At 38.7% G+C, this 21315-nt stretch overlaps 1 protein-coding gene across 1 annotated transcript in view; it reads left to right on the forward strand.

The window, feature by feature from the left end:
• The window catches only part of SPATS2L (spermatogenesis associated serine rich 2 like), a 76050-nt gene that overhangs the window by 47597 nt on the left and 7138 nt on the right, over window positions 1–21315 (forward strand). Inside the window, 6 exon segments of the mRNA XM_036386971.1 lie at window positions 2682–2731; window positions 3167–3407; window positions 5311–5442; window positions 5445–5510; window positions 5918–6053; window positions 18040–18098. Coding sequence (XP_036242864.1) covers window positions 2682–2731; window positions 3167–3407; window positions 5311–5442; window positions 5445–5510; window positions 5918–6053; window positions 18040–18098 — 684 coding nt within the window.

The raw sequence follows: 21315 nt of genomic DNA on the forward strand, positions 1-21315 counted from the left end.
CTTCAAAATGGTTTTGGATTTGATTTGGAATAACTTACTAAAATGTATCAGTCAAAAAGCATCATCGTATACTAGGAATTACCAATATGCAAAAAGCAGATGCAAGCAAACTGGAGTATTTATAAATGTTTCAAAATTCTTCCACCAGATCTATATGATTCTTTTTGCTTCAGGCAGCTGCACAGACAGTTACATTCTGAGGGATGTATTGAAATTGCATTTGTGTGTGCACACACACACAGAGAAAAAGGGAAGTGTGATGCATCCAATTAACAATAATTTTTTTCCTGTAATGTATGTCCTGGGGAAGGTAGTGGAGGACTTTTTGATGACTATTCACTAAGTTGCTTTCACTTTATTTTGTAGTAAGTTATCATAGCTTACTTGTGGCTTATGAATTGTTTCCAATGGCTCCTCAAAAGAGGAAGTTCTTTCATCACCTGATGTAAGGAAGAAACAGAGCAAGCACAAGCTTTGTAAGAAGTGCAATAAAGTCATGAAGAAAAGCAAGCTGTTATACCTGAGTTCAGATGACCTTTTTTTTGAACTTCACCAGTGCATGATTACTGTTCAGAAGTCTTTGTGAGGGAGTATATGAAAATTGCTAATATTTGTTACTGTCTAGAAAGAGCAGAAAAGATACATATCCACGTAGCTGCCGCTGTGGATGGAATAAATAACTGAAATATTTTTTCACACGAATGACAAAAATTGCTAAGATTGAAATAACACTTGCTGAGAAGTCCTGCAATTAGGGTGGCCATGCTGAGGGGAAAGTTTGAGCTGCCTCCATGCAGTGCTTCTCTCAGAGGTGCTGCTAGCTGAATCAAGAAATACTCATATTTAGTTTCCAATCTTGCTTCGTATCTGGATTGACATTTAGATGATCCCTCTGTTACAAATTTTATTCTGTATGTAAAATTTGATTTAAGTGAAAGAGAGTTCAAATGTTTTATTTGCTATGCTAGTTTATCTAATCAAGCATAACCAGAAGGTCTGTTCAGCTGCTTTGTAGATGTGTTCAAGAAAATATACTGGTGTATTCAAATGAGGGCTTTGGGATTTGGACAGTTTGTGCATTTCCAATTGGAAGAAAGAGAGGGTAGTTGGATGAATCCCTAAAGTAACTCTCAGCATGCATAGTATTCACAGGGAAGCTGAGGGGAGCAAAGCAAAGACACCACCAGCCAACACAAAAAGGGTGTTGGTTGCTACTGTGAAAACAGTTATCAAAGCTGTCACATGAAATCACATATTTTCAGCAACATGGAGTAAAATGGGGAGCAAATGTTTATTACTTGATACAGAAACATGGTGCCTGTCAAAAGATGAGGTACCTTTAGGAGAGGGGCTTGTACTTACATGTACATAAGTGTGTGTGTAACTAATTGTAAATATGTATATAGTTATACATGAAATAGAAGTTGTCTTAGCCTTCTATCTGCATTGTCATGTCATCTAGCAAATAAAACATGGCTTTGATGGATTCCATGCAAGTTTTTTCACAGTTTAACAGATGTGACTTAGCAAGATACATAGTCTTTCCTATTGTGTGTGACAGGCTCACCAGATAATCTTGGATCTGGCTTACTGTGATAGAAAAGTAATTTCTGTACATCTGAAAACCTCACACGTGTTTGGCTGAATACAGGTTGACAACTCCTGGTGGTCTGAAAACAGCAATTCTTCTTAATACTAATATAAAGATTTTGCTGAAAGGATTGAGAAGAATGGCTGAGTATGAAATCCACTTGAAAAGGCAAATAATTGAGTATTTACTGGATTTGTGAAGTGATGGTAAAGTGATTGTTAAATTCAAGCAGAAGACCTTTAATCTGCTGGTATTTAAAATATTATTGTAGCAGATGCTGCCATAGTAGTTTGGATGACAGTTCAGACTGAGTGCTTACCATGAGATCTATTTTCAGCATTAGGCTACAGGAGAACAAAATGATGATGTTAATTAGAAGGAGAAGAGTTTTCTTCTAACATTGCAGCAAGCACTGGTCTGACCAAAGCTCTGCCTGCTTTGTTCCATAAATTTATTTAAGCAACTCATTATGGCTGACAGGCAGAATTTCAAGTATAACTGTAATTACTGTTCAGTATAATTTTTTTACCATTCTTTTCTGCCAGGCCTAAGTTTACTGTATTTGTGTGATGCAGATTTTATGCAAGAGTCCATGAAATTACTCTTTTGTATGCTAATTCTTTACTTTTTATACTCTTATGTCTTCTGAAGATGACAGGTAACAAATAAAAAATTCGTGATAAAAATGCCAGAAGTTTTTAAAAGTTTTGGATGCTCTAGAGTCAAGGTGGATTATTTAACGTACTCATTGTTGACTCTGGGTACTGAGATACTTTCCTTTTCAGGCAAGAGATTTTGAGTGTTGATTTTTCTGGGTCTTATGCTAATGTTTTAAGTTAGGCACACAATCACTTTGAGCAATGAAGTCCATAAAAAGCCAGTAGTGCCAAGGAGACCATCCACTATAAGTAATGAACTCAAAACAGGTCACTGAGAAGAAGAAAAGCAGCAGTGTCCATTTTGTTCTCCCCACATAAGAGAATTCACAACAAATTGAAATGCTCCTCAGCTAGGAGACTAGAAACTGATCATGAACACATGGTTCTTTTTCATAGCTGAACTTCTGTTGAAATGTTTTCTCTTTCTCTAGGCAGCGCAACTCAGGTTCTAAAGGAATGGAATATGACAGGGAAAAAGAAGGTAAGAACTTGCTCTTTAGAGTCAAGGCATTTAAATCACTTGTCAGCTGTCTGTACTTGAATTGTACTACTGTGGGTCAGTACTTGGCCTTTTCCATCACAGATGACTTCATTCACACCTGTAGACAGTACTTGAAAGCAAATGTGTGTACTATTTTTAATCCTATTCTTCTGTCATTGTCTCACTAAGCCCAGTGTTCTGAGCAAATTTCTGAGACAGCAGAAATTTACTCAGAATTTCCATGTACCTGAATGTGGGACCCTGGACAAGCACATGACAAATCCAAAACCAGCCCATGCACAAAAACACTTTTCATAAGAAACTGTATCCTGGGTAGTCACAGCCACTTAGAGTGCTCAATTTACTGATTGTATTTTGAGTTTGTACAATTTGCATTGAGTGATGTCTCTGTTCTTGTGATATTTCTCCATTTAGAACAACAGGAGAAAAAGAAGCAAATCTAAACAGCACCAAGGCAATAAAGATCCTAAAAACAAGAATAGTGGACCTGAGAAGGCATCTCAAGAGCCTCAGCGAATAAATGACTGTCATATGAATGGATGCCCTAAGGACAACTCTGGCCGTGGTTCTGCCAATCAGAAACTGGAAACCACTTCTCCTGAGAACAAAGGCTCTGGATCGGCAGGGTCAGCACTGGACTGTCCAGAAATCAAAGGTTGGTTTGTCTGACAGAGAGCACCTTTGCAACTAGCAGTAGCCAAGCCTCCATTGACATAAAAGCCATGGTATTTTTACTGCCATGAAGATGTTGTAGAGATGTTTTTGTGGAAAAATAATGCACATAACTGTCGGTGTCATGCCAATAGATTAATATCTGCACACTGTTCATCTTGTAATATGTTTCCTTGCAATATGTCTTTCTTCTCCTGTAGACAGCCCTCCTGATCCAGAATATTACAGGTAGAAATATAGAAAAATGCAGGGTTAGAAAATGGCTTGAGTGTCAAATTGTTAGCAAAATTATTAAATCCCTCATGTGGGGTAGAGATATCTGAGCACTATGAGTTTTTGGCATATTACTGGATTTCTTTATTGCTTAGTCCAAACTAGTCCATTTTTTTGTTTTTCTCATCTTCCCTACACAGGCTAGTCACAGTAGACCTCCACTGGCTTTTCTTAACAGGGAAGGGAGGGCCTTTGTGATTGGAAAGGCACTCTGATAGCCTTTTAGTGCATGCTAATTAAATGCAGTAAAAACAGTTATGCACATTAACAACAAATTTCAGAAGATCAAATCTTAGGGACAGAACCTGAAGAGCCCTGGCCTTTCTTTATAGGTCAGCTGATAGATTGCTGGTTTCTAATTAGCTGTTAGAGTTATGTAGCAAGGGCAGCCTCAACTGAGAGTAGAAAGCCTTGATTTATAAAGAATGTTCTATGTGCACTAGTGTGAGATGCAGCCAGGGTTGAACAGGTTAGTGACAATTCTCCCAGAGGAGAGTTCCTCAGTGTGTGCAAGACGGTGTTGGCATCGCAACTTTGACGTGTCCAGAGCCCTGCATTACTGGAGTTTCTTGCTTTCACAGATTCACAGGTTTCTTTAACTTCTTTCATTACATTCTTACATACTGTTTTATGCAAGATACCTTTCCTGGTTCTAGACTCAACCTTTTGAAGCCCTTGAAAGCTGATTTAAAATGTGAGCACTGATGTTCCTCCATGTTCCTCTGATGTTACATGCTTGCCATTAAATATACCAAGATGTGCTTTCCACCTGTCCTAATGCCCAGCCAGGGCAGAAAGAAGTCACTAGTTGATATGCATCATCAGTTGAATAAAGTGATGCATAAAAAGCATCTTTAGAATGAAGAATCATTCATTCATTAAAGTGAATGCAAAAATTAGAAAAATGAGTTAACACAACAAATCACTTTTTATGCTTGTTTCCTTAACTAAAATTCACAGTGGCAGTAATAGCTGACCTTGCCTGTCAGTTTTCACAGTCATGCTTTGGCTGCTTGTTCCTCTGTTAGGATGCTAGTATCTTGAATCCCTTTGAAGTTTTGGAAAGAGGAAACCAGGTTGTCTTGTGGCAGCCAAACAGGCTCAGGCATTGTTGTCTTATCCCTCTGAAGCTGTTGAACCCAGGAGCCTAATCTTTGACATACTTTCATTTCCTGCTTGGTTCCTCTTAGCAGCAGCTTTTGATAGAAATCTGTAGTCAGGCAAGGTAAGTATTTCAGGTAGGAATGTTTAGTCAGAGCTTTTAAAATGCTTTTAGTAAAATTAGGAATATTTTTTTGTGTGCTATATATATGCATATTTGGACAAATACTATAATTGGTAGCATGCCTTTTATGTTATGAGGTGTTTTCCCCATTGGCATGAAAGAGTTGATTTTTTTTAATTGAGTTTTTCTTTTATACACTGTTGAAATAAGGAAGTGTTCCAATTAGTGTTTAATTACCAAAACAATTTCATTTGTTGTCATAGCGCTCTGAGGTTCTGTAGAATGTGTGCCAGGAGAACACCATAAAGTCATTCTGACTTAAAAGTAAGACTTCATGCCTTTCTTAATCTTACAACTCCCTGTTTTCTTCCTTAATGCTTTCTTGCAGACAGAGAACGAGAACGCCAGAGAGTATCTGTGGAATCAAACCCAAAGACTGTGAATGGAGTAGAACAGCATGAGCCCCTTCAGTCATCAGTTCAACTCCAGTGTAACCCAGGCAGGCCAAAGTCAAAATCTTCTCAGTTAAATCACCCAATGTGTCAACCCAACCTGAAACAAAGACAGATGATTCAGTCAAAAAAAGAGGTAAATTTGGTTTCTGGTTCCTGTGTTCTGAGGTCAAAAACAGCTGAGGCCTCCAGGAAAAAACCTCTGAATTCACAGAAGTTAAAAAGAGATGTGTTGGAAAGTACAAGCAGAATTATTTTTAAAATGAATTAATTTATGCTCTATTTAACATATTAAACTGAATAATTTGAATTAATAATGCCTTTCTAATATTATTTGATTTGGGGGATGCATTTCAGCAAACATGTTTAGAAACTGAAGAGCAATAGGGAGGGACTATGAAAAAGTTGGATTTATGGACTTCAGTAGAATACCCACTTCATTCTAGTCTGGGCAAATAATATGTTGAACTATTCCTGGTGCCTCATTCAGAAAAACTAAAACCAACTTTCTGACTACTGTGCAATTTTTGTTTTCTATTTTAGGGCCAAACATTGAAAAGTCAGTAAAAGACTTGCAGCGTTGCACTGTTTCTCTAACCAGATATCGTGTGATGATCAAAGAGGAAGTGGATAATTCAGTCAAGAAGATCAAAGCTGCTTTTGCAGAATTACACAGCTGGTAGGTATATCAGCTGCAGGGATCCATCAGCTCCACTTAGAAAAGAGACTAATTAAGTGACTGGTATTAGTGGGGAGGGGTCACTTACACCCTCTTTGTTTGCAGCATTTGGTTTCATAACAAAAAAAACCATGGTGCCATTTAAGTAATGACATTCCTCACCAACCAGGAAGTAATATATGCATATATTGTATACATACATAAAGTTCTTTGAAAAAAACTTGGATTTTTTTTACTCCTTAATTATCCATTTTGACCTAATTATTTTGTATCAGATTCAGTGACAACATATATGAGCAAATGAAAGCTGTTCTAAATATCCTGTCTGGGATTTTCTGAAGTCTCTTTTACCTTCTTTAAATATCTTTTTTCTGTACTGCATCTTTGATCTTACTTCCTTTGGCAGACAGTCCTTTACTGTCTCTTCATGTCCCATCATCTTTGCTTCTTATCCTACCATTGTTCTCTTAACTTTCCCTCATAGTTCCTTCTAAGTTTCCCATCCATCATTTAATTTCCAATTTGCATCTCTAATTCATTCTTTTTCCTCATTTTTTTATGTCTTTAATCTGTTTTTTATTATAATTTTGATTACTGCTGATCTTTAGCATGTATACCTACACCCTTTGAAAACTTAGAGCAGAAATAATTGCTGTAGTAGCAAGTTGCATATTTGATATATTCTTGTCATAGAAAAATATTTCCTGCTTTGTGTTTCACTCAGCCTTGGTTAAGCACAGATGTCATATAAAACCTATGTATTAGACAGTGTTGAAATAAAAAGAAGAAATCATGTTAAAATGTACAATACTTGGTTACAAATCAGAGAAGAGTAAAAAACCTTTCCCCTTTAATTCAATCACAGTATTTGTCAGTACTTTCATGAGCATGTCTTATAAAAGAGCAGTAGTATTGGCAGAAGTTTGTTAACATTGGACTTCAGTGGTGTATTCACTTGTCTTCAAAGATGTATCTAAAGTAACTTTAGGGCTGTTGGGGCTCCACTTTTCTATGGGCAGAAAATCCAAGTGCTGCTGAGCTGATTTTGGGGAAGATTCTGGTTCACTGAGCCCCCAGTGTACTTTACAGTATAGCAGGGAGAGCTGTGTTTCTGTTTCTCCAGTGAATGTGAGCTGTGATCACCCGTTGTACTAAACTCAGTAATGTCAGGATTGTTCTGGAGCCATATAGTGATTTTTGCTGATGAACTTGCATGTGGTAACAAGATTGTTGGGATAGAAAAATTGAGTGGAGTTCATCAGCTCCTTCCACCTTTTTTTGGCCCTTCTCAGAGGGGACCTTTTCTCTGAGAAAACTATAGCTGGATCTCATTTGCTGAGTAGTTCACACTCACTTTTTTAGTTTTGGTAGGAATGTTAAAAATATCTTATGTCACATGTCTCACCTTGGCTGCTGACAGTCACAGGCAATTCAGTCTTTAAGCAATTGTCACTATGATCACAGAACAGACTTAGAATTTTGTCATGATCTAAAAGTGCAGGAAGGTAGTAAGTTCAGAACTGAAATTCTTCATTTTTCATGTATTCGTATTTTAGTTTGAAAAGCAGTAAAACGTATTGCCTAATACTAAAATACACCAAAAGAGTTTGTAAATGCAAGTACTTGAAATTATTAAAATAGCCTGGAAAACTTTTCAATAGGCTTAATTTTATTTTGCCTCCTACCAGCTTCAGTGCCTAAATTATTGAAGTGGAGTCTGCTGGAAGCTCTAGAATCTAACAGATCTGTGGTCTGAATATTTGTGCCTCAGCATAACATTGCAGTGAGGACAGTACAATGTCAGGAGATGTTTATGGAAATCTCAGTACTGGCTATGTTGCTTTTGGCAGCTCGTAAGTCTAACATTTAGGTTTTTCTTCAAATGAATGAAGTAGATTTTTTGTTTAAATAGTGAACTGCCTGACTTAACACCTTCTTTGCTAAAATTAAAGAGAGTTTTCTGATATTTCTTATGATCTTGTGGCCTAAACTTTGAGGAAGATGGGGACAGCTGTTTTAATGGCTTGTTTCCAAAAGCTCCCTGACAACTGCTGTAGATTTAGTGGATTTGGGTAGAAATCACCTGAACCAGTGATACATACAGCTTCAGACCTCATACAAGGATCACACTGTACTCCTGAGCTGCAGGGTTTAGTGTGTGTTTTTTACATGGGAGTTTCCTTGCTCCATAATTGAACAAAACATCCCCAGTGCTAGCAGGAGGGTAAGGTTTTAAGTGAGCATATTTATTACTCTCCTTTGGTGTGGACTTTCACAGTCAACATGTCATGAAAAAATTAAGGAATTCAGCTAAACTGTGTCTCCAGAATGCTATGGAATAACCAAAGCAAGGGCATGATGTCAGGTCTCTATTGTGATTGTGATTTCAAAGGTTTTTCCAAGTTTCTCTCCCAGCTCCTGCTGGAGTGTGGGCTGCTTGAGATGGACAGCAGATACAGCAGCCACCAAGTGCTGTCTGTGTACAGAACTGCCAGGAACACTGGAATGAGCTCAGTACTGTAAGCCCTTCCTGTTACACACAGCTAGCACCACCTAAGGGGTTTTAGTGAAGCTAAATGAAGTCAGAAGCTTTTATCTTGCATTGCAGCTGAATGCTGAAACACATACTAATTTGTCTCTTTTGGGTTTATTTTTCTTCCTTTGATAATAGGATATAAGACCGCTTTTGTGTCCTTCAAGGTCAGAATCAAAACTGCATTGCAAGAGTCAGTAATATTTTTGACTTTCTGATAATCTGTTTTGTTTTTTTAAAATCTTTCCTTATTTTACCAATCACAGAAAGAATGAAGAATGCAAAGATAATATCATGTATCTTCCTCCTACTTTAAGACAGTAAATGAAACCATTATTATGGAGTTAAATGAATAGCACATGTGGCCTAAGATGTCCTGAAAGCTTCAGCAGACACATTCACAAGAACTTCTCCTTTTAACAGCATAAACTATTGAGTGATAGCTGCCAGTGAAAATCCATGTTTCTCTCTGGCTGATTTTTCACAGCTTGACCTAGCCAATAGGGAAGTTACTCCTGAACATGTAATATGGTGCTATTTAAAAAGTCACCTATCTGGCAAGATAGTGCATAACCTCCCAAAATTGAAAACCAGTGCAAAGGAGCAGATGTGATGTGAACCCCTGTAAAAGCTTGGGGGAAAATGTAATGCTTACTTCAGTTTTGACTTTGTAGTAAAATGGGGCAGATAATAATCCCAGAAGGATGTTTATTTTAAAACATTGCATTGGGCTCACTTTCTCTTTCTTAAAGAACCTCACTGAAGTTTCTGGTAACTGCAGTAATTCTCTGTGTGCTCAGAAGTGATAACAGCTTGCATTTATTGAGTTCTTTTCATGCCAGAAGACTCTACAGCATTTTACAAGCCATGGGCTGGACCAAGCAGGGCACTTAGCCCCACAAGAAGTCTTTTGCAGTCTCATGTGGATTGTGCTCCTGCTGTGATCCAGCACTCTGGTCACCCCTGCTCTTGCTGGGCTTTCTGTGGCATTGCTTTCCCAAGGTTATGAGAGCACTTGGCAAAATGAGCTGAAGGGCAGTGTTCCTCAGGCTCACATGGGCCTGAAAGTTAGGAGAGAAATCTTCTTGATGTTAGCTCTTGATCCAGTATTTGTCCTCGTTGCAATCAGCTTTGCTGTATGGTTTTCAGGAATACTTTGGTGTCAGAACATGAGGTGCTTCCCTTACTACTTTGATATAAAATACGTCAGAGCATAGCCATGTCCCATGGTAGTGTAGAGCACAGAAAAGAAGGCTACCAAATAGTCCTTTACTTGCAGGGGAGGGTTAAAAAAGCTAAATGAACTCTTCTCTCACTAGAGTGGACTTGAGACATTTGTTGCCAAGCTTAAAACCTGCATGCATTATAAATGTGTTCTCACTTGTTTTCCACCAAGGGACTGAATAACCATCTTGGGGCTAAAAGAAGAACCCCAGGAAATCTGAGTGAAATGTGTAGAGCACAAAAGGAGCCACAGCTCCCCATAACACCTCTTGCCAGAAAATAATTTTCACGTATTGGGCATTCATACAGTCATATGGAAAACTAAAAGGGAACATCTGCTACTTGCCCATATGGTCTGCTGCCAGCCACAAATGGTCTATAGAAAACAGTAAGAACCAGGTTTAATTACACTGCATGCAGAACTGAACCACATAAATACAAGCTTCTCTTCTCTTTTGTATGTATTGATATGTCCAGTGCTGTGTAGAGAGCATGAAAATCAATACAACTGAGTTTTTGGAGTGAAGAGAAAGTAGTTGAAAGCTTTACTACAGGCTAGATAAAAAAAAAATCTGACATAGTGCTGGGAAGATGGAGTTTGGCAATACTGACAGTTTAAAAATAAAATAGATTCAGGGTAACAATTAGAAAACATGTGCTGTGTGTTTGGGGAAAATTAAGAAGTTTTCATATTGTTTTCTAACTTAAAGCAGAGGAGTGGTTGAATGGGGGAAGAAGTAGTCTAAAAGAACAGAATTATCTCTGTACTTAGATAGTTGTGTCTGTGCTGACTCAGTGTGGGGTAGTGAGCAGTGGTGCCAGTGCTCAGTTGCAGAACAGTGAGAACACTGTTGCCCCTTTCTGAGACCCCTACTTGGCAAACTGTAAAGATAATGGTTTTGTGTCACCCCTAGCCCAGAATCAGTGGCACCAGATGAGAGCTGCCTGTTTGTGCTGTGGTTGTTTGGAGATGGGCAGATGGCTGGAAAGGCCAGGACTGGTATTGCTTTATTCTGAGCAGAGTTCTGTGCTGTTTTTCTCTCCATTTCCAGGCAATTCTTCTGAGGTTTCTGTCTGTCTGACAGCCGGCCTTTGGTAGTCGTTTCACTTCTTAAGTCCAGGTCAAATCCTCTTGCAGTTTGTTGTGATGTTTGTTTGCCCATCAGTCGCATGATCCAGTCCTTAACCTTGTCAGCACCGAGAAGATAAAAATAGTCTCCTTGCGTTCTGGTTTCCTTGGCCCCACTGGCTTTTCAGGTACTTCCAAAGATAAGTGCTTTGACCAAGGCCCTGCTGCCTGGGTGGTCTGGGAGAGCCTGATCCTACAGCTCTGGCCCCAGGCTGGGTACCTGCCTGGAGAGCTGCAGCACTGGAAGAGGGGCTTGTGTTGGCACTCTTATTGCGACCTCCAGCAGTCTGGGATCCCCCCTGCTGTGCATTAGTGGAGAGAACAGACAGAGTTCTTGGAGCTGGAGGGAGTTAAGTTTCAATGAGATACCTAAGTCCTCCTTCTGACCCCTTTGTCTTCTACAATTACTTACTTCATCACGGTATTTTTTTAACAAGTTTGTGAAGCTGAATGAAAGAGGTGAGCTTCAAAGGTGGATTACATTGTTTCTTAGCTGTTGTCCCTATTTCATGGTGCTGTGTCTGCCCTCTTCCCTCCCAGTCATTCATAGGCATGTTTGTCATCCTCAGTAAAACAGAGCACACAAGTTTTGAGGCTGTGCAGGTATACTCTTGATTTTGTACATGCCATTTTGTACATGTAATAGGTGACTATCTCCTTTCTGATCTCACAGTTGTCAGACTAATGAAAAATCTAGCTTACTAAACACAAAAAGAGAATAATTATCTTGAAAAATTTCAACTGACATTACACCAAAAAGCTAGACCTTTCTTTGAGGCAACTTTCCAATGTGCTTTTTTGAGAAAGTGACTTCTTTTCTATAGCAGGAACTCAACTATTCTCCTTTCTGGAGTGTGTTTAGGCTAAAATATTTAACCAGTAAGGTATTCAGATACCTCAGGAATCAGATCAGAACTGAAACTCAAATAGGAGAGAAATACTTTACAGGTTTGTGTAAAAATGTGCGGGATGCTAACAAGCCATGGTGCAACTCATACTAAAACTCCCATATTGTGAGATGATGCCTTCATTTCTAAATAACTAAAATTTAGAATTGTTCTTTCAGGAAAAGGTTTTCCATGTCAGTTTTTAGCTTAAACAGGCTTTTGTGATGAGGCAATAAATTTCTAATTGTTTGTCAAGAGATCTTAAAAGAAAATTGCAAATAGGCCTTTAATTATGGTGCATTTACCAGATAACACTGTGCTGGGTGGCCGCTAGAGAGAACAGTGTTAGTGAAGGTAGATAAAAAATTACACAAAATGAACTTGAATAACTAAAAGCCTTTAGGCATTTTCAGTTCTACTAGATTGTGCTCTGCAGAGGGAAGCATTTCAGTGAAATTGATTTATGCTGTCTTTTGTTTATATTCTTATTGTCAGACTGTACTAGTGATCAGAATGAAAATTCATGTAATCTGGTTTGCTGTGCAATCATTGTGCATATGCTGATATGGTAATCAAATAACCTTTAAGCATTGTGAACATTTAAATAATATTGAGCTAATACTGAAAGAATATAATCTACTGAAACATTGCAAAATATGTAATGTACCAGCTTTTCCTACAAGGTATTTTCTACAATATATATCTCCTATTACTATAAAGAAAACTAGAAGTATCATTTCTCCAATTACAAAATAGCATGGCTAGTCAGTAAGCTGTTCATCCTGTAACACTTATAATCACCTAGTACAGGTGATTGGGCTTTATATTTACATTCTCATCATATCATTCTAGCTCCTTGTGCTACAAGTTTGACAGGGACAGTTCTAGTTTTTGGATTGACGTGCAGAATTCTTTTGTGAAATACACAATTGGATTAGAGATTCTTATCTGTTGTCTTTTCACACTGCCTGTGGGTCAAGTATGTTCATGCTAGAAGGGAAATATGTGCAATAAAAAAAGCATACTACTTAAAGCAGAGCTTATCAGGACCATCTCATGAATTTGCATGTAACCTCAGCTGAAATACAGCAGAGACAGTAACAGTGCTAACATCCCTCAAACTTGCTTGGGCTTGTCAGCAGCTTGTCAATCAGCACAGCTTCAAGGAGCTACTGGATTCCAAAGCGTTGACAGAGCAACATCACTGGAGTATATTGTATTTTTGTTGATGCCTAAACTGCCAGGCTCGAACAGTGTCTCACTACTTCAACCCTCTTCCTCATGAAAAAAGGGTTCAAATTGTACCTCAGTGTTCAGCAGCTCTCCAGCTGAACCAGTCCCCAGAGAATGCCCAGGAAAAATGGCTCTTCCCTCTTCTGGAGGTAGAGCCCTCCTGCAGTTATTCAGGATGCCACCGCTGACACTGTGTTCCTCAGTCTCCAGAAGAACAGTTGTTCTCAAACTGTTCACAAAGCTGGTTCAGGGGGAGTAAAGCTTATTAAACACCCCAAGGAGAAAATGGGCATTTTGAGGGGTTTAGAGGGTTATGAAAGGACTCATTCGAATTATGCTTAAGACTAACCTTTATGCCATGCAGCTGGGACTTACCTTTAGAGCTGTGTCAGCATTTTTGCCTCCATGTCAGCTTGGCCTTTTTATTTCCCCATCTCTTCAGGCACAATAGGTTTGTCATAATGCCTAGAAGAGGTAGAAGGAAAGAGAAGATTCTGGTCATCTGGAAACCTTATGACTCTCATCCGTAAAGCTATAAATCAGCCAGTCTGGCAGTCTGAAGCAGCTTTTCTTAATAGGCACTAATAACTTTAATCATTTTAGTGGAATTTGGAGGTATTGCAGCTGACTGAAAATATCTTTTCTTTAGCACTGTGCAAATACTAGATTTCATGCTGTAAACTAGAGGAAGATTATTTTGTTTCACTAATGTCAGAACAAATTCAGAATTTGTTCTGAGTACAAAACTGTGAAATGAGGCAGCTGTCAGCATGATTTGCCCCTATCATTGCTGTGCCAGCAGTTCATTGTAGTTTGGCATTTGCAGCTCTTTTGCCATTGTACACTAGTGTGAATCCTGCCAGCCTCTGTAAGGCCAAGGCATGACTACTGTTCATTTGACCAGGAATAAGGCACCTCTGTTTTTGCCTTCAAAATCCATTCAGCAGAGTGATTCCTAGAGAGCTGCTGTCTCTCCTACTGCATCTCATAGCTCTACACAAGCTCTGGCTGTGTCTCATTTGCATGCCCTCTGTGTTAGCCTCTGCTTTGCCCTCAACAAACTTGTCTCTTTCCTGAGCCCCACTTCAAAATTTCACCGGGATATTAAACTCAAAAATGCTAAATCCTGTGCTCCATACTGCAGATACTCACCTGTGGTGAACAGTGATATGGTGCTGATCCTGAAAACGTGAGGGGTAAGAAATGGAAGAATCAGTCCTTTCAGGAGACAGGTGTGGTGAAAGGAGCAGAAAAGAAAGAGATAGTAATGTTACTCTGGTGTTTTTGTATCATCAGTCATAGAGTCATAGAGATAAGGCTCACTTGATTCAGATCTGTCTTGAGTCTGATTGGTGAACGGAGGAATTGAGTCCCAGTGTTTGGTCTACTGCAGCAGGGGACTGATGGTTAGGGCATGGATTCAGGTACATTCAAAGAAACAAGTGGTTCTGAGTTGTGTGTTTGTCACCAGAGTCTCAAATAGTATGTGGACTATTGTTCAAGTGTTGATATTCAAGGTAAGGAGAATTTCAGATTTTTAGTGCTCAGAGTAACCAGAAAAAATTGACAGGATTATGAACTCTTCAGAACATCAGCTAAAGTAGTATGTTCATTATTTTAATCCCAGTTCCAAACAGCTACAGAAAACCCAAGAGAAACAACATAACTGGAGAGGAAGGAATTAGCAGAATCTTTTCCCTCAGGTGTCTTTAGATCTGAAATGCATTCTGTTCCTTGCTCTGCTAGAGCTCAAATCTGATCATACCTGATTGTGCAGGAAGTTCCTGTAGCAGTCAGTATCCAGTTCTCCCCAGCACACCAGTGGCTGCAGGCTGTGCACTGGAGTGTACCAACTTGATACAACATTTTAGTGCCAAATGACACTAGGAAGCATTAAAAGAAAATGCTTTCCTGGGAGCAATTGCTGTGCTGAGCTTCAAGCAGGTCTCAATAACGCTTTTGCTGTGGTCTAATCACAGTCACTGTATTAAAGCTGAGTACGGCATTTTTTCCAGAAAATGCATTAAAAATGGTTGAACTCCTAAGGAGCTGTTCAGTTTGACTGTCGGACCTTCATATGAAAACAGTGTGGGATACTAGCAGGAATGAGAGACAAGATTTGATCCATTGATTTTTCCACACTGTTCTTGTCCTTTCTCCTTCTATATGTTAGCATTTAGATTTCTCTTTGTATTTGTCATTTGTCTTTTTCTTTTTCCCCCAGGCCAGGGTTTTTTTCCAGTTTTCTGTCTGTTATTTTCATTTGTTTATAACTTTGATAAATTCTTGTTGGAGGCAGTATTGCTCTGTTTTGCATTTTCTGTTGCTGGTTGGCCTAGGACATTTCTAAAGAAACATTAACTTTCCCCATATATGACACATGGCAGTTTTGGTTTCCAAGCTGAGAAATGTGGTTGTATGCTTCCAGATGAAAATGAATGTTCCTTTCCTTTAGCCAAGAGAGAGAGGGCATGTCCTCTGCTGATGTAAATTAGTGCAGCTGCATTGTCTTCAGGGAAGAAAAACCTTTTCAAGATCTCTCTGTTAAAGAAACTTAGTTTCTTACGTGGACAAAGGCACCAGACAGCTTCTAAATTATTTTAATCTTTTCCAGTGTTAGTTTTTAGCTAGAAGGGAAGTACTCAGGTGCTTGTTCTTTAAATTCATCAGTCCTGTCCTCTACTGCTACACACAAACACTTTCCTAAAATGTTCGTCAGAGACCAAAATGAAACATTAGGAGTGGAAAATTGTCTAGGAACAGGTAAGATTTAACTATAAAATATGATAAATAGAGGAACTGCTATGGCCTTGTTTTCATTCTAGTATTAAAAGTAGTTTTATTTGGCATCAGAATAAAATGTTAGGGGCCACCAGTTTACTAAGGATCTGTTGCTGGAGTGCAGAGAGGATAGTCCTGGAAAGAGCTGCACTAAAACACTCTTCTCATAAGCTCTGCTGTTGTGACTTTGTTCCTTGAATGTTTTCCAGACAAAAGTTTGTTTATATAACCTGTGTAGTGCAGTAGGGAGACACTTTGATAACAGAGACAGAAAAAGTAAAAATCTTTAATTTTTTTTTAATTTAAGAGAAAGTAGTAAAGATAACTAGATTCTCTTCGGGGAGGATAGAAATAGGTAAGAACTTACAAGACTCATTTCAGCCACCTGTTGTGAAAGTCAAGGAAGTTTATTAAACCATGTAGTTACAAAAGCTAATTGAAAATAGATTAATTCTGAGAAGCTATGACTATTTAGATTAGCAAGCTGGAGACATCACCTGCTTATTTGGCATTCAAGCTTAATGCTTGTGCCTGGAGAGTATTGAGTGCCAACTGGAACAATTGTGTCCTTCCATTGTCACTACCTCTTAACTGATTTGCTCTACTGTAAAAAAACCCTGCTGTTTTATTTCCTCTGGTGGATAGGTCACACTAAATTGATCTGGCAGGCTAAAACAATCATTTTAGTCTTGATTCTGTGTATGAAACAAAAAAAATGTGCTCCACTGAGTTTGTGTTGTCTGGCTGCAACCTTTGCCATCAGCCAACCTCTTCTGTCCCTGTTGTTGGCTACTGGGAGGCAGTGTGAAGGTCTCCTCCTCTCCAGGGGGCATGGTAGACTGGGAAAACTCAAGGACAGAAGACTGCAGAGCTTCTGTTGCAAACCTCCTGTGTGAGGTTGGTTGGAAGATTTCAAGGAAGGATGAATGGCACTTGAACATGTTGTAGCTGGTGAATGTTTGGTTGTCAGCTGTGTGTTTGCCATGTGTTCCCCACACTGCCTGCTCATCAGTCTTTCCCTGTTTTAGTTAAGCAGCTGTGAATATTTCTCTATGTTTCTGTCTCTCTTTACTGCCCACTGAACTCTGCAGGGTCTTCCTGTTCTTGCTAAGGATGTTCTAGACAAATGTTTTGGTTTTAAGTTTTCTATACCATCTTCCTTCAGTAGAAGCCTGTCCACATGTAACTCAGTGTCTTCACTGGGTCCAGAAACTAATGTCTAAGGTTGATTTTACTAACAGGGTTGAGAGCCCCACTCTTCCCTTGAGTATGTGCCTAGATCCACTCCTGGTGTCTGACCTACTTTTTGCAATTTCCCCCTCAGCTGCTTGAATTTACTCACTTATGCAAACACAAACACTAACATTGGTGGTGTTTATTAAATGTGAACTTAACTTTAAGAATAATCTAGTGAGAGGAAAACAGAAGGGCACACCAGAGCACTGCCTCTGGAGGGCATTCTGCAGAAACATTATTCCCCTGGACAATGTCACTGTGTTCATAATGGGACCAACTTAGCCCATGTCCTGTCTGCTCTCAGCAGACCCACCTGATCAGTTGCACTCTGTCAGCTTATAGGCACTGTCAGGGGTTGCACACCAGGCATTTTTAGAAGGAGAGGGACACAATTCCTTTAGGAAGGCCAGGTAAAAGTGGAGAAACTCCTTCCCAGTCCTGGAGGGAATAGGGGGCAAGGAAGCTGACTTCTGTTATGGAGATACTTTAATGCTTATTTACATCACAAACCACTTTCTTGTTTACCCTGACATATTTTGCAAAAATATCTCTAAGGAAGAAAAGGAACTCATTCCAGCCATCTTTAATTTTGTTTCATGCTTAGTTTTATGCTGACACCTAAGCTGTATTATTCTGAGTAGCAGCAATGGTCTATCTGGCTTAATTAGGAAACAGACTGTTTAGTCATTTGAGGATTGCTGTGCTGAATGAGACTGATTTCCACATCTGTGCAGATATGTGGGAAGGCCAGTGAGATGTTTGTGTAAAGCAGCACTCACTCATTATCACTAATTTTTCATAGCTGGCTTCCCTAGGTATTTCTTCAGCTTCAATTTTTTAAGTCTTACTCATTTCAAAACTGCCCATTATTAATGCCTGAAGTCTGTATAGTTATAGCTTTTGATTTTGATGGAGTCCTAGCATGAATTAAATAATTATTTTTTTCTTTTTTTTCTTTTTTAGCATCGTAGACAAAGAAGTGTCTTTAATGGCAGAAATTGATAAAGTTAAAGAAGAAGCCAGTAAGTAAAAAAAAATACGCAGGAGAATTTTGGAATACTGTTGAAACAGTTGTTTTGTTTGGCAGAAAATAACACAATCCATAAATTTGGTTAGCAGCATTCCATCATCTTTCAGTCTATATGTGTAGTCAGATAAGGCTTTGATGTGCCAGGGTAGTTTCTATGTGCATTGTGCATCAAAATTTCAGTATTATGCAATTAAGGTAAACCAGAAGGTGATAAGGAGTTAGATTTAAATTACTTAGTCCTTCTGCTTACATATCAGAGCTTTTTGACAACTCTTTTTTTCCCTCATTTTTGTGGTTATTCAATCACTTTGTTTCCATTTATCAATCACTTTTTGCTTGCTTATATTACCTACATAAGTTAGAATGTTGGAATTAGGGGGTAGGTTATTGTGTTGCCTTGCATAGCTTTAAGGGATAGTGATCAAGCTTATAAAAATCAAAAAACAGATCTTTACTGCAGTCTGTTTTCTTAATAATCTGTGGGAGTCAATCTGATTCCAGGCTTTCATGTTGTCTTTGATTTTTGCATTTTTATGTATATATATTCTGGTGGGGGAGGGGGGGAAGCAAGATGAGCCTTGTCTTAGGATACCACAATATCTGTCTCAGGCTCCATGCAAGATACAATGTTTGTATTTACCTCCAGGAAATACAGAGGGACATGGTTTAGTAGAGAATGCTAAGCCAGAAATTGAAGAGTAACCAAAGCTTTATTAGAATGATACTTTTCCTGGCAGATGAAAACGCCCTCCATATGAATGCATACAATCCTTTTATTGATTTGTGAATTTAAGGTCCTTCCAAGCAGGGTCACAAATAAATTTAATATTCTTGAATGCTTCATCTGCATTTAGAATTCACTTAGTTTACAAAAGTATAGCAATTGAATTTTTGTTTAAAAAATGCTCTAAATTCTCTGTTGCTGTCCAAGTCTCTTGCAGTTGTATATGTGTAGAAACTAAAAGGTACAAAGTTACAGCAGCAGAGATTTGCAAAGTTTGTTGTTTTAATTTTATTTGCTAATTTTCTGGGAAGAACTTGAAAGAGATGTCAGTTTGAAGCTTTGTGTTATTCTGGGAAGGACTTGTGGAGGAATATATATCTGCAGTTTTTGGTTACCTTTGGTCACCAGATACCAGGTAGCCATAATCAGCTACAGAACATGCACTCATTCCCAGGAAAACCAATGGCAGCATTCCCACTGATCAGCAGACACAGTTTTAAGCCCTAACTGCACAAACAAATCCACATTTTGGAAATCACTGTCCATGGCTGACGGTTTTATAGGGCCCCTTCATTAATCTTGTCCAGTTATGGGAATTTTTGTAGAAAGTAAACCTAATTCCTACCTACCAGCACATAGAGTGCTGCATTTGCACGTGGTGTGTTCTGTGTCATTTCCCTGCCAGCTCCACACACAGCAGCCGATGACCCAGTACCTGTATCCAGCAGTGTGGTTTCTGCTTTCTCTCAAGGCTGCTCTAGGCTGTAAAATGCCTTCAGAAACTTAGGCAGAAAGTTGTTACAGGACTGTAACATGCTAAGCAAGATTTAGAACATTATTTATTTTCATATCTCTTTGCTGCACTCAAGGACTGTTTTACAGTGAGTGATCTTATTCTTGCTGTAAACACTAGGAAAAATTCCAAATATGATAATTTCAGGGTTTTTTTAAAACATGGGTATTTGGCTGGCATCTCATGGAAATAAATGCCAGTATGAGATGAGATGAGATGAGATCATATGGTCTGGGTAGTCACTTTAGCAAAGAGAGGATATTGATCTTGGGGAGGAACAGTATTAGCATTACCTAGAATAAGCAGTAAAGCAGAACTATTGGACAAGGTAAGCACCTGGTAAACTGTTCATTTAATGTGGTAAAATTTTCCCACTCTTGTAGACCATATTGTAAAAAAATTAAATAGAAAAGATCAGCTGGAAAGATAGCAGCAGTTCTTAGCATAAGTAATAATGTAGGCACAGATTTACCAGCGGGGCTAAAGGAGCTGTAGCCACCCTCTGCCTTCCCTGCCATGTGTGACACACAATCCTCTACAGTTGCACAGTTTGTTTGCTCCCACACAGCTGTACAGGTGCAGCTGTGTCTCCCTGTGCCTGCTGCACCATGTTGTACTCAGTGAAACATTGGAACTGGTTTCCCAGAGGAGAGGAGATCCTCATCCCTGGAAGCACTCAACGTCAGGCTCTGAGCAACCCCATCTATTAAAGATGTCCCAGCTGATTGCAGGCAGTTGGACTAGAGACCTTTAAAGGTCACTTCCGGCCCAAACTATTGACTTTACAATGCTTTCAAAAGAAGGTGTTATCTGACTAAATAAATTATAATGGGTTGAGAAACTAACTGCCCATGAAATATCATTAATTCTCACCTTTAAAAACTGCATTAGAAAGTATAGGCGGGTTACATGACTTGTCAAGTGTGCTGTGGAAATTTGTGGACAAAAGAAGGCAAAGAAGCTAAAATCTCTACTGCTGTAATGGAGTCTGTGTCCTTAGGATAATTTATATTAAGTACCTGACTGTATCTGTAAGTTCAAGACAAAAGACTATATTCTTACTGTTTTACATTTAGATGATGTTTCCTCTCTCCCATAAGTACTGATCCCATCATCCAATTAATCACTTGTTGCTTTTTCTCTGAGTCACCATTTTGGTAATAGCTTGCATATATTTCCACCAAAATTATAATGTCATATTATCTTGTGTACAACTAGACCATTGCTTCATGGTTTATGATTCATCTTTCCCTATAAGAATATAACTACTCACCCCTTGCTTACATAGAATATACAAAACAGGCAGTAATGAATATTTAGTATTTTTTTCATAAAGACTGTTTGCCTTCAATGCTGCTTTGCTGTTGAAATGGCAAATACATATATTCCATATGCGAAAGCAAAATTGTGATGCCAGTGACTTTAACATAAACTGTATATGAACAGGTTTATTTCAGAGGAAGTGAAATTCCCCTCTGTAAATCAAATACAGCATGTCTTCAGAAACAGGCTGGTGACTCAATGTAATGCTTCTTTCCATGTCTCTGGAAGGCTCCCTGTTTTTATGCTTCAAAATAAAGCACTAGAAAACTCAAAACAACATGTCTTTGCCCCTGTTCATCTGAATGTTACAGGATAGTTTTAACTTTGATTTTCTCACAGCTATCCCATTTTCAGATCTTTTTCAAAATC

The sequence above is a fragment of the Molothrus ater genome, chromosome 7 (assembly GCF_012460135.2).
Source record: "Molothrus ater isolate BHLD 08-10-18 breed brown headed cowbird chromosome 7, BPBGC_Mater_1.1, whole genome shotgun sequence".
Taxonomy (NCBI): domain Eukaryota; kingdom Metazoa; phylum Chordata; class Aves; order Passeriformes; family Icteridae; genus Molothrus; species Molothrus ater.